The sequence below is a fragment of the Budorcas taxicolor genome, chromosome 17 (genome assembly GCF_023091745.1).
Source record: "Budorcas taxicolor isolate Tak-1 chromosome 17, Takin1.1, whole genome shotgun sequence".
Lineage (NCBI taxonomy): Eukaryota > Metazoa > Chordata > Mammalia > Artiodactyla > Bovidae > Budorcas > Budorcas taxicolor.
Window position 1 is genome coordinate 18283969 of NC_068926.1, and position 14185 is coordinate 18298153.

The 14185-nt window shown below is 45.9% G+C and overlaps 1 protein-coding gene across 1 annotated transcript in view; it reads left to right on the plus strand.

The window, feature by feature from the left end:
• The window catches only part of MAML3 (mastermind like transcriptional coactivator 3), a 450680-nt gene that overhangs the window by 260520 nt on the left and 175975 nt on the right, over positions 1-14185 (plus strand). The window contains exon 2 of the mRNA XM_052654854.1: positions 11887-13413. Coding sequence (XP_052510814.1) covers positions 11887-13413 — 1527 coding nt within the window. The remainder of the gene's footprint in view (positions 1-11886; positions 13414-14185) is intronic.

A 14185-nucleotide genomic window follows, 5' to 3' on the forward strand; every position in this document is an offset into this window, starting at 1 on the left:
GCTATAAGCAAAAGGGAGAATTTCTCATTAGAAAGAAGGGACATGTTGAGTAAACAGTGAAATAAAAATATTCTTGATTCCTACCCAAGGGAGAGAAAAGTGCTCAGCCTCCCTGAAGTATTTCTCCTGCTGCCTCCCTCCTCCCAGAAAATAAACAGATTGAAACCTCACGCTTCGTTCCAACATGCCTGTTCTTTGGTCTGTGTTGTCGGTGTAAGGCTCCAGCTGTGAAGGACGCAGATAAGATCTGATCTTTCCATTTGCCCTCTTCCTCCCTACGGTTTTCCCTTCTTCTTCCCCGACCTCCTCTGCTGTCATTTCTTTACAGCTCTAAATAAAATCCCATTAGGAATTTCAGATTGTAATACAAGGTCATGCACACAGGCGTGTTTGAGTAGCTAATGTATGCAAGACATTCTAGGGGGAGATATTCCTAAGGAAATTGTTTCTTGTCCTTAGATGTAGTGTCGTGTGTGTGTGTGTGCGTGTGTGTGCGTGTTTATGTATCTGAAAAGACAGAGCAGTGCGGCGTTCAGACTGTAGAATTCTGATGGCAACTGCGGATCTCAGCGGAGCTTTTCCTACAGAAAGCTACTGAGCAAAGGAAGCTGCCAAGGGATGCACACATCTGCTCCCTCCTGAAGTTTTCAAGGCTACAGCTATCATCACTTCTCAAACACATGCTAAATTTGCAGAGTAACATCTTTCCTCGTAGAGGAGCACGATGCTTTTCTGTGAATCAGGCAGCTCTGACTCAAAACACGTGAACACATCCTCCTTAACCCGTCACGACACCAGTGTCGAAAACATTTTCCCAGAATTTCTGAGCCAGGTTTGCTCGTGTTTGATCAGGACAGGAGTTATCAGATGCAGAACAGTGCAGTAGGTGAAAATGCAGATTTGAGAGGCAGATGGAACTAAGTAAGGCTCTGCCGTGTGTCCTGGGACAAATGACCACAGTCTCTGAGGCCACCTCTCTTCCGTCACAGGGGTATTGTGAGGATTAACAATCGGGCTTCCTAGGTGGCTCCATTGATGAAGAATCCGTCTGCAATGCAGGAGACCCGGCTTCAATCCCTGGCTGGGTAAGATCCCCCAGAGAAGGAAATGCAACCCACTCCAGTATTCTTGCCTGGAGAATTCCATGGACAGAGGAGCCTGGTGGGCTATACAGTCCATGGGATCACAAAAAGTCAGACACAACTTAGTGACTAAACTACCGTCACCAGCAATATACATAAAGCATGTAGCATGATGCCTGGTACATTGCAAGGTCTCAACCAATTAGAAGATTAAAGGACTAGAATATCTTCAGTGAGCCAGATTTTCTAATAAAAACTTACCAGTTAGGTCTTTCTATTGAAAACTATGGGAGGAAATTTGAAAGTTGGCATTTGCAGAGATAGTCTCAGTTTCAATGAAGTTAATAAATTCACTGAAATACCAATTTGAACTACATATATGGAGCTTGTGAAAAACTTCATTACTTCAGATATAAAGAGTACACAGAATTCACCTGACTTGCAGTGAAAATATATGTTATTTATTTAATCAAGAGAAAGCCAAGAGCCTCTACCGACATTCATGTATTTGGAAACATGGAGATTTGAGGACATCTTGGGACTCGGCATTTCTCAGTGTTAAGGGCCTTGACTGCCACTGCTGATGTTTTATGACCCATTCTCAGTGTGTTGTTGTGGGTTCAGGTGGTGCAGTTTAGGCATAACTGGAGGATAAAAGGGTACCTAAAAATGCAGCCACACACAAAAGATTTAAAATGCTTTTAAAGAATGTCTTAATTTAGCGGCTTGCAGCTGGAATTGGGCGGGCATCCACATTCCAAACACTGGAAAGGGGCACCACCACTCTTGTGTGTACATATCTAAGATGATTTGGGAATAGAGTTTGCTTCCCAGATGGCACTAGTGATAAAGAATCCACCTGCCGATGCAGGAGATGCGAGTTCGATCCCTGGGTCACTAAGATCCCCTGGAGAAGGAAATGGCTGCCCACCCAGTATTCCTGCCTGGAGAATTCCAGGGTCAGAGGAGCCTGGTGGGCTACAGTCCATGGGGTTACAAAGAATCGGATATGACTGAGTGACTGAGCAATACAATATATGATAGCAAAAAGTAAAAGATCATGGTCGTTTGTAAAGCTAAACTCAAAGTCTCCCAGAACGTTCTGCCTGGTCCTCTTCCTTTGGGCTGGGGGCTCAGCAATGCCCCAGCATTCTCTTGAGCCTATGTAGTTGAGGTTTCAGATGCTTTCTGGGAGGGCGAGGCCACTTTTAAGATGATCCATTTCTTCCTGGAGCATTTCAGAACACAGATTTTGTTTTTTTCTTTTTTGGCTGTGCTGCCCTTGTGGGATCTTAGTTCCTAGACCAAGGATTGAACTATGACATTGAAAGCACTGACTCCCAACAGCTGGACTGGGACCAGAGGGGATGTCAGGTTTTTAACTGACATCCCCTCCAAAGCCCCACATTTCCTCTTGATTAGGTCCAAAGAATGTCCTGGAATGGTCACAGGTAGAGGTTTTAAACTCTGGGCTCTCAGGCAGATTTTCTGTGTGTCTGTATTTAAACTCATATGAATTTTATTAGGTAATAAAATTGTTTTCTCTCTAAAATAATGTGAGGAGTGTAAAGGCTGACAAAGCGGATTTCAGAAGTTATGATGAGCTTTATCTTTTTTATGCGGGTTGCTGTACCCTTCACGTTGTTGTTGTTCGGTTGCTAAGTCATGTCCGACTCTTTGCAGCCACGTGGACTGCAGCACGTCCTGCCTGCCTGTCCTACACTTTCTCCTGGAGTTTGCTCAAGTTCATGTCCACTGAGTTGATGATGGCATCTGGACATGTAGACTCTTCACGTAGATTCCCTTAAAACAAACATATTCGACTTTTCTCAACATACCTCTGACATACATTTGCTTTCTGACGTGGTCTTTGTTCTGGGAATGAACCCACCCATCAGGCATACAACACACCCTCAGTTCGTGAGGAATGAAAATGAAGGTAAGTGTGTATAATATGGAGGGAGAAAATGATCTAGGATATTATCCTACTCAGAGAAACCTCAAATATAAAAACTAATCATTTTCATGTAAAGTCTTGTAGAAATTCAGCAAGCTCCTACAGGACTCAAGCTCCCCTGTGCTGGGAAATATCTCCATCTAGAGCTTTGTTTCTTGATCTTGCGTATGAGCTGTCCCAGAGCATCACCAGTCAACTCGGGAACATATGATATTTTTCTGGGTTTTTTTGTTTATTGTTTTGGGGTTTTTTTTGGCCACTCTGTATCTTGTGGGACCTTAGTTCCATGACCAGGGACCAAACCCAGGCCCACAGCAGTGAGGCACTAAGTCCTAACCACGGGGTACCAGGGGATTCCCAGGACCATCTGATACTGACATTCATTGGTTAGTGTGCGTATATATTTTTAATCAAATGGACGACTTCAGAATTTCAGGACTCTGACAGAATTGTTAGTTTAGATAGGAACTTCTAAAACCTGGGACTGTTGGACGAACTCAGAGAAATTGGAGCTTTTTATTAAGTTTCTTCAGATGCCTGTGGCACCAGTCTGTGTCCCAATCTGGGCCCCACCTTGGGGGATAAAATCACACTGAGGACGTGGAACCAAGAAACCTGCATTTTTAATAGCTTCCCAAGTCACTGTAAAGTCACTGATCTAGAAAACTGAACCTCTAAAGAAATCTCAAAAGATCCTTTCTAAGGACACTGAAATCTAGAAGACAGTTCTGGAAATGTTTTCCACTCTATTTGTATTCTACTAATTAATATATTTCACACATGAATATTCTGGGTCATTCATCAAATATATTAAATAAGCAAGTCAGATTTATCCATGTGTTCATATGCTTATTATCTACTGATAGAATGAGAAGAAAATAGCCATATGAAAACTGATTCCGTGAATCATCTTCTGGTTTGACCAGAGCAGATTAGAATAACCAGAATATTCTCTTGGAGCCTCTAAATTACTTATAGCACCTGCAATTCACCTTTAATTCTTGTATACTTGTATCTCTACTACTTGGAGAAGGAAGTTCACCCACACTTTTGGTTGGAAAGAGCACGTTGGTGGGTGAAAACCACTCGAAACCTGTGTAAGGAAATTTAAAATTTTCAACTATGAAAATATCCAGCATTTTGAGTTCACAAACATGTCAAAACCTGTGAACCTGGTAATGTTACATAAAGTCTCTGGGTTTCAAATTCACTTTTCCTCACCATGATGCTCTTCATATGCTCTCAAGTTGTTCTCAACATAGGTTTCCTGGATCCATAGAATTCTCCAACATCTTAAGGAAGGGACAGTCTGTGGGCCGTTTCCAGACTTTTAAAATAACCAAAATAAATCATACATTTACTTACTTGTCATTAAAACACCATACAGGCCAACATTTTCAAGTGCCTGCTTTAGGGATCAGTTACACAAACTGAGGGTGGTTATTTGAGAAATCTTTCTAGTTTTCATTCATCCCTACAATCTTATAAAGGAAAAGGCAAGCTGTTACGGTATGATGTGTATTAGGTGCTGTGGAAGCAGCTCAATGGTCTCCAAGATCAGGACGTGTGCAGAGGAGCTGTCATGAGAGACTGTATAGAACATAATGTCTAAACTGCATGGTGATGGACAAACAGAATTGGCCGGGTGAAGAAGCTGGGTGAGAGTATAACATATGCCAAGACTCAGAGAGACAGACAGCAAACACCGTGCGTCCTGAGAATGGCAAATGAGTAAGCAGAGCTGAAGGTTTCGATCTGCTTGGAGTTGGAGGGCCAGAGGGGGTAAGAAGGTTCAAGGTGATAGCTGAGACTGGAGAGGCAAGCAGTGGTAAAGATCAAGTTGTGGAGGGCTGTCGTGTGAGGCTGAGATGATGCTGATGACAGCAGATAGCTCCAGAGGAGCTGCAAGTGAAGATTGGGTTCACATTTTATAAGGAAAAACCACAGCCCCAACAGAGAGACAACAGAGAGAATCAACTGGAGAAGAGGCGAGACTGGAGCAGAGAGGCTAGTCAGGAGCTGCTGCCAAAATCACAAGGGCAGTGTTGATGATCTGAACTAAGGGAGTGGCATTGGGAGTGGAAGATGAAATAAAAATCTTTTATTAAGATAAAAATCGCCAGTGATAAGAACAGATGTCCTTGAGGTGCAGTTGGCTTTAGGTGGTGAGGAGAAGGTGGAATAAGGATGAGTCCTGAAAATGTCTGAAAACACTTTATCATGATTAGTGTTGGATCTCAGGGTCACTGATGAAGGCATGGCTGTGCTTCACCACCTGCATGAGGGGAAGTGCTTATGCAGTCACCTGAGTCTGAATTTGAATCCAGGTTGAGATAGCATATTGAAAAGCAGAGACATTACTTTGCCAACAAAGGTCCATCTAGTCAAGGCTATGGTTTTTCCAGTGGTCAGGTATGGATGTGAGAGTTGGACTGTGAAGAAAGCTGAGCACCGAAGAATTGATGCTTTTGAACTATAGTATTGGAGAAGACTCTTGAGAGTCCCTTGGACTGCAAAGAGATCCAACCAGTCCATTCTGAAGGAGATCGGCCCTGGGTGTTCATTGGAAGGACTGATGCTAAAGCTGAAACTCCAATACTTTGGCCACCTCATGAGAAGAGTTGACTCATTGGAAAAGGCTCTGATGCTGGGAGGGATTGGGGGCAGGAGGAGAAGGGGACGACAGAGGATGGGATGGCTGGATGGCATCACTGACTCGATGGACGTGAATCTGAGTGAACTCCGGGAGTTGGTGATGGACAGGGAGGCCTGGCATGCTGCGATTCATGGGGTCGCACAGAGTTGGACACGACTGAATGACTGAACTGAACTAAACTGAATGCCCCCACCTTACCCCCCACCCCAGGCACTATAATCTGGGACACAGTGCTAATCTCACTATGCCTAATCTCCTCCTCTGTAAGGTGGTTCAAATGAATCCTTCCCACCTCTTAGACTCTGTAGGAGAAGGAGACAGGAATCTGATGGTTACCCCCAATATCTTCCATCTTAAAATCTTCATCATCTTAATAGCAGGATCATCATTTTTATTCCAAGCTCCCAGATCCTCCTCAATTTCATGCAAAGTCAGGGACAGTCAATAAGAGTTGAGTTTTGTTTTTTTGTTTTGTTTTGTTTAGCATCCTGGCACTGCTAAAAGTCTATAGGAAGAAAGAATATCTTTCTCATGCACCGTTTAGAATCTGCTGGAAATGTCAGCAGAGGTCTGGTCATCTCAGCCATGTTCCTCCTTGTTCTGGGTATCATCCGCCCTCTCCATTTCACCTCCTGTAAAGCCATCAGACCAGCACATGCATGACCTTCCCCAGAGGTTTGCTATGTGGATAATATATGATCCTGCATAAAAGCGCTTTATAACCCCAAAGGCTTCGCTGTTCTTATTACTGCTGGTTTGGATGTCCTATCACTGATCCCACACCATTCTGTCTCTCCCCGTTTGAACTCTATCACACACACACATACACACAGAGTTTCACAGAAACACAGCCATCAGGCCACACTGTAGGCGAGAGCCCGGTGCTGGAATCACTGTGGAGGAGGATTTGTCGCCTTCAGAGTAACTGACATACGAGAGACCCCCACTGTCACAGCAGTGGATGACTTCAGCTCCGGGCCCCTCAGTGTCCCTAAATGGGAGGAAACATGTACATGTAATAAAACAAGAATAGCGGAACGAGGAACCCGACGCTCGGTGAAGAGCTCCTGTGATTCTTCCATGAGGGCACAAATCATATTAAGAGGCTTCCATTTTTGGGAAGCAGGACCAGAGACTTCCTGTTCAGTTTAGTTCAGTCACTCAGTCACGTCCAACTCTTTGCGACCCCATGGACTGAAGCACACCAGGCTTCCCTGTCCATCACCAACTCCCAGAGCTTGCTCAAACTCATGTCCATTGAGTCAGTGATACCATCCAACCATCTCATCCCCTGTCGTCCCCTTCTCCTCCTGCCTTCAATCTTTCCCAGCATCAGGGCATTTTCCAATGAGTCGGTTCTTTACATCAAGTGAACAAAATATTGAAACTTCAGCTTAGGCATCAATTCTTTCAATGAATATTTCCCTTAGGATGGACTGGTTTGATCTCCTTGCTGTCCAAGGGACTCTCAAGAGTCTTCTCCAGCACCACAGTTCAAAAGCATCAATTCTTCGGCGCTCAGCTTTCTTATGGTCCAACCCTCATATCCATACATGACTACTGGAAAAACCATAGCTTTGACTAGACGGATCTTTGTCAGCAAAGTAATGTCTCTGCTTTGTAATATGCTGTCTAGGTTGATTGTAGCTTTTCTTCCAAGGAGCAAGCGTCTTTTAATTTCATGGCTGCAGTCACCATCTGCAGTGATTGTGGAACCCAAGAAAATAAAGGCTCTCACTGTTCCCATGGTTTCCCCAGGGATTTCCTGAGATAAGGTTAGTAGGGAGGAGACCCTGACCTGAGTCTGGGGCGTGGGGAGTCCCCAGGACATTTCCATGTGTAGGCAGTTGTGAGCAGGAGAGTTGCTGCTTGCGAGTTCCTCAGCCTGCAGGTCCTATCTCCTCCTGCCCACTCTCCTTCCATCCCCCAAGAGGGACATAAGGAGGGAGTCAGACTCTCAGTCCACCCTGCTGTCTAGCAAAGATGAGGCACAGGAGGGGTGCTGAGATGGCGCTGCTGTTCTGGACACAACTAAAACCCTGATGCTGGGAAAGATTGAAGATGAAAGGAGAAGGGGGCAGTAGAGGACCGATGGTCAGATAGCATCACCAAGTCAATGGACATGCGTTTGAGCAAGCTCCAAGAGATAGTGAAGGACAGGGAAGCCTGGCGTCTGCAGTCCATGGGGTTACAAAGAGTCGGACACAACTGAGTGACTGAACAGCAACAAAAGAAAAACTGTAACGTGTTTCTTCTATAATATCTTTCTTCCATTCCCAATTCTGGTACAGGAAATATATGTCAAGATTTGGCTTAAAGGGGCCAGCGGTGGGGAACTCTAGGCCCTCAAGGAAAAGGAAATACTCAGTAGCTTCATTCGGGTCACATCCTGGAAATGTATTTGATTTGAGCCCCAACCATGCAGCGCTGTTCTACAATCTAGGACACGAATGCATTAGCACTTGGACTCAGGCTTGAATTGCAAATTTGATTTTTGTTGTTTATATTTAAAAAGTTATACAGGATGCTTGGAAAACATTAGGCTATTGCAAGCTAGAGAACAAAAATATATCATTGTACCTATATGTATTTAGAGATTCAGAAACTAAGTTGCAATTGTTTCAGTGGGTATCACTGCATTTTTTAAAAAAACTTTTAAATCACATATTTAAGATAATAATAGCTAAGGCTTAGTGGGTGCTTACAGGATACCAGGCATGAAACTAAGTGCTTTCCATTTTATTTCATTTAAGTTCATCCTCACAGTTAACTGTATGATCTAGGTATTATTGACCCATTTTGCAGATGAAGAAACCAAAGTTTAGGAGAGTTTAAGTTTTCCAGGATTCATTCATTTGACATGTATTTATTGAGTATGTACTGTGAGCCACTGGGGGTCCAGGAGTGGGAAGAAGCAGAAAAACCCCTACCTTCACATAAGTCTCAGTTTTGTTAATTATGTATGTATGGCTGCGCTGGGTCTGCATTGCACACAGGGTTTCTCTGGTTGCGGTGCGGTCTGCTCTTCCTTGCAGTGCACAGGCTTCTCATTGCAGTGGCTTCTCTTGTTGTGACTTGCAAGCTCCAGAGCACCGGCTCAGCAGTTGTGGTGCGTGGACTTAGTTGCCTCTCGGCATGTGGGCTCTTCCCAGGCCAGGGATCATACCTGTGCCCCCTGCATTGGTGGGTGGATTCTTAACCACTGGACCACCAGGAAGTCCCTCTAACTCATTTTCTAATGGAGGGCATCCTGTGTGTGCTTAGTCGCTCAGTTCTGTCCTAATATTTGTGATCCCACGGATGGTAGCTTGCCAGGCTCCTCTGTCCACGGGGCTTTTCCAGGCAAGACTACTGGAGTGGGTTGCCATGCCCTCTTCCAGGGGATCTTCCCAACCCAGGGATAGAACCCAGTCTCCCGCACTGCAGGCTGATTCTTTACCATCTGAGCCACAAGGGATGCTCAGAGGGCAATCATAGCTAATATTTATTGAGTACTAGATAATATTTATACATATTAACTCCTAGAGGGGGTTCTAGGGGTTGAAGCCAGACATTCTGATTCCAAGGCCAACAAGGCTGTTTCTATGTTTTTGCCATGTTCTGCCTCACCCACCGCCCCCCTCCCGGCGCCCCCCCCCCCCCCCCCCCCCCCGTCAGGCCTGCTCTGCTGGTAAGAGGTGAGCCTTGGGGTTCCCAGGCAGACTTGTCTGTCTCCATGGTCTCAGTCGCCACTATTCCCAGAGGAATAAATAAAGCATTTGTCTTCATTTCTCCATCCTGCCCTGTCCATTTCATGGCCTAGAACAGAATCCTGGATCTGTACCTTTAAAAATAAAGTCAGGTTCATTTTTAAGTTGCTGTTTTTGTTCAGTCACTAAGTTGTGTCCAAGTCTTTGTGACCCCATGAACTGTTATCCCACCGGCTCCTCTGTCCATGGGATTTTCCAAGCAAGAATGCTGGAGTGTGTTACTATTTCTTTCTCCAAGTTATCTTCCCAACCCAGGGGTTGAACCTGCTCTCCTCCATTGGCAGACGGCTCCTTTACCACTGAGCCACCTGGGAAGCCCTCATCTTTAAGACAAGTGCTTACTTTTTTAAGGTTAACATCCCCTCAAGAAGTGCTGAGGGCCCACGTTTTACTTTAAATTCTGCACCTGCCATTTCTGACCTTGCCGCTATGTGTTGGAGCTACATTCAAGTGTCTGCCATACCTAAGAGCAGAACTACCGTTTCCCGGTTTGTTCAATAAATAGCTTCATTTTCTCAAAGTTTCTGCCTTGTACGACAGATGAAGTCAGTATCTTCTTTGAAGTCAAATTCCAGTGTGTCTTAGTTATGGCCTGATTTCAAGCAATTCAGGAGTGTCTACCAAGCAACTACAGAATGTTTGGTGTTGTGATTCAAAAAGGAAAATGTTGGAGCAAAGGTTAGACTGGATTTTTACTTTAAGACCTCTTCTGTTTCCTTTTAAAATGGAATTCTCTACTTATGAGATGATAGCAATAAAGTGGCACTTCTTAGAACCCCTCATGGCATCTCCAGGTTGGTTTTATTACACATGTGCCTCCCTGTGTGTGTGCGGGGCCAGAGGGAAGACTGTCCCTCTCTTGCCTCAATCCTGGGATGCTCTGCCACGAATTGGAGAGGGCCCGGGTCAGGGCTGTTCTGCTTCCCACTCCCTCCCCAGGTCTCTCTGCCTTGTGCCTTCAACTCTGCAAAGTTACTAGAGCCTCCTCCTAACCCAACCGTGTCTTCCTTTTGTCATCATGCAGCAGGTGTTTCCCCATGATCTCCTCTGTGTCAGCCTCCTTCACTAGAGCCCTGTGGACCGGCCCTTTCTGGCAAAAAGGAAAGGGACAGACAGGTGAATTAGGTTTATACTTACTAAATCCACAGTTAGCAAGACTTTTCTTAACTGGACTTTGCAGATAAGTCCAGTTAAACAGACACAGCACTCTCCAGGGTTAGATATCCCGTTACCAGGAATGTAGAAGTTCAAAGTCAAGCATTCCTTCACGTCAGTGGGGTTGCCTCCTGCTCGGATCCAAACTCACCTCCTTCAGCACCTGTGAATTAGACAAGAGAATCATTCATCTTTGCTGTCACCTGTTAACCACTGCTATGAACCTGAACTGAACACTATCTGCAACCCCACAAATGCATAGTAAGCAAGTCAGCTGTAGCCCTGACCTTCTTGGAGCTTGCTAAATAGACACTTAAGCAATTGTCCCAGTGTACAGTGAAACCTATGATGGGGAAGGAGAGGTTGCTTGGAAAAACTTATTCCAGAATTTCCAACCCAGTACAGGTGGATGAAAAGAGGTACCTATTGTAATTGGGGTGGGGTGGAGATGTGAGAGACTTCCTGGAGGAAGTAAAATCTAAGATTCAACCAGGAAGATGAGTAGCCATTACCAGGGAAGGGGAGAGAGGGGAGGAGTGTTTTCCAAGAGAAGAAAACAACAGGTACAGCGCCCTGGAGGCAAAAGGAAGCTTAAGACCAAACAACAAAGAATGCCATCATTTAGGGGAACGAAAGAATACAAAAGAGAACAAGCAGATGGAAAGAAAGAAGGAAATCCAGGAAAGTGTGATCATGCCGGCTTTTAGAACAGAGCAGGCTACTATGTCATGAGATGCTGGCAGGTCAAGTACAATAAGAACCAAAAAGAAGTTTTGGGTTATGTTAACCATTAATCTTCATTTCTGTGCTAATCAGTAAATGTGTTAAAAGCCATCTTCTTCAAGGATTTTCAGTGTGCTTTGTAGTATTGTTAATTCCTTGATGTTCTCAATTAAGCTGTGACAAAAATTTAAGATAGGTATCAACACCTTTCTTGAGTATGGCACATTTTGGCCCCAGTCTCACATGTAGCATTCATTTGAAAAATATTCCTAGATGATTCTTCCCAGTAAGACAAGCGTTGATTGCCTGCTTCTTTCTTTTGTTCCACCCTTCAATCTTTGGTTTGCTTACTATCTCTTAGTCCTGTGAACTCTGCTTTTGGATGAAAGCTCTTTGCAAAGAATTTGAATCGAAGGCTGGGCAGTTTTGAAATTAGATATATAACATCTTTCTGATACGTTCTGAATAACTGAACAATTCGTTCATAGCGATGCATACCGCCATGCTTGAAGAGTCAGTTGTGACTTGGACATTTAGTCATTCTCTTTCCTGTTTCTTTCACAGCTCCAAGAGACTGTGAAAAGGAAGTTGGAAGGAGCCCGATCACCACTTAATGGAGACCAGCAGAACGGGGCTTGCGATGGAAGCTTTTCTCCAACTAGCAAGCGGATACGAAAGGACATTCCCACGGGGATGGAAGCCATCAACAATTTACCCAACAACATGCCGCTGCCTTCAGCTTCTCCGCTTCACCAACTTGACCTGAAGCCTTCTTTGCCCTTGCAGAATAGTGGGACTCACACTCCTGGGCTTCTGGAAGACCTGAGTAAGAATGGGAGACTCCCAGAACTTAAACTTCCTGTGAATGGTTGCAGTGACCTGGAGGACAGCTTCACCGTCTTGCAGAGCAAAGATCTCAAACAGGAACCTCTCGACGACCCTACTTGCATAGACACATCAGAAACCTCTCTTTCCAATCAGAACAAGCTGTTCTCGGACATTAACCTGAACGATCAGGAGTGGCAGGAGTTAATAGACGAACTGGCCAACACCGTTCCTGAAGACGACATACAGGACCTGTTCAATGAAGACTTTGAAGAGAAGAAGGAGCCGGAATTCTCGCAACCGGCCACAGAGACCCCGCTGTCCCAGGAGAGCGCCAGCGTGAAGAGCGACCCGTCTCACTCTCCCTTCGCGCACGTCTCTCTGGGCTCCCCCCAGGCCAGGCCTTCTTCTTCGGGTCCTCCCTTCTCCACCGTCTCCACGGCCACCAACTTACCTTCTGTGGCCACCACTCCCGTGGCGCCCAACCCTGCCAGCTCCCCAGCGAACTGTGCGGTCCCGTCCCCTCAAACTCCGAACCCAGCTCTCACGCCGGGCCAGGCTCCGTCTCGGCCCGGAAATGGTTATCTCCTTAATCCTGCAGCCGTGCCGGTGGCCGCTGCGGGCTCGGGCCCCGGGGCCGTGCCCGGCTCTGACCTGTCCCCCGCCGAGCAGCTCAAGCAGATGGCCGCGCAGCAGCAGCAAAGGGCCAAACTCATGCAGCAGAAGCAGCAGCAGCAGCACTCAAATCAGACTTCCAGTTGGTCTCCCTTAGGGCCTCCATCCAGTCCCTACGGAGCAGCTTTCCCGGCGGAAAAACCAAATAGCCCCATGATGTACCCCCAAGCCTTTAACAACCAAAATCCTATAGTGCCTCCCATGGCCAACAACCTGCAGAAGACGACAATGAATAACTACCTCCCTCAGAATCACCTGAATATGATCAATCAGCAGCCAAATAACATGGGTACAAACTCCTTAAACAAACAGCACAATATTCTGACTTATGGCAACACTAAGCCTCTGACCCACTTTAATGCCGACTTGAGTCAGAGGATGACGCCCCCGATGGCCAATCCCAACAAAACCCCCCTCACGCCCTACATCCAGCAGCAGCCCCCGCAGCCGCAGCCCCCGCAGCAGCCCCCACCTCAGCTCCAGGCCCCCAGGGCACACCTGAGTGAGGACCAGAAGCGCGTGCTCCTCATCAAGCAGAAGGGAGTGATGAGTCAGCCCATGGCTTACCCGGCGCTGCCATCCCACGGTCAGGTAAGTGTGAGAGCGAGGCACTTGGAGATGCTCTCAGGGTGCGTTTCAGACTGTCGACATGCGATGCTCTCCTTGCTTCTGCCATAAGGGGGTTAATTACCTTCAGACATCCTTCCTACACATCCTCGTGTTGTTACTAGGTTTGTTGAGGGTTTTTCTTCTTTCTAAGACATGGGACAAGGTGGCAGAGCATACTTTCCTGTGTTTGAATGCCTGGGGATCAAATTTCTTTTATTCTGGCTGGCAGATAAGAAACCAAAAATGGCGTGAAATGCTCACTGGGTGGGCGGCTGTAGAGGTCACGTGACACAGCGTGTTGCTTCTCCTGTAGCTTCTCTCCCAGGTCATGTGCGGTCCCAGACTGGGGAGGCGGGAAGGTCGGAGCCTTTCGGGATCTCTACAGCCGCCTTATGAGGTCCCGAACAAGCTCAGCCTGTCTTCCCTGTATTATGAATTATGGAAATTTGGGTTCTGGATAGTCAAAGGTGGGAGCATTTTCTGTGTTTTCAAAGTGAAGTGGAGGATAGATTTTTGTAGGACTGTGCAGCGTCTCAATACTTGTTGCTATACAAACGCATTGAGCAGCTGTTTCCACCTTGTGACTTGAGAGTGTACTAAAACCATCTCCGATTCATCAGCTATCGTTCAGGAGAGTTTGATGATGACGGTCTGTTAGTGCTGTGTCCAAGTCTCCTCTTTCCTGCTGTCTTTCTTCATGGTATGGTGGTTTTCAGGTGTAGGGATCCATGGTAAGAGTGAGTGGCAACTACTG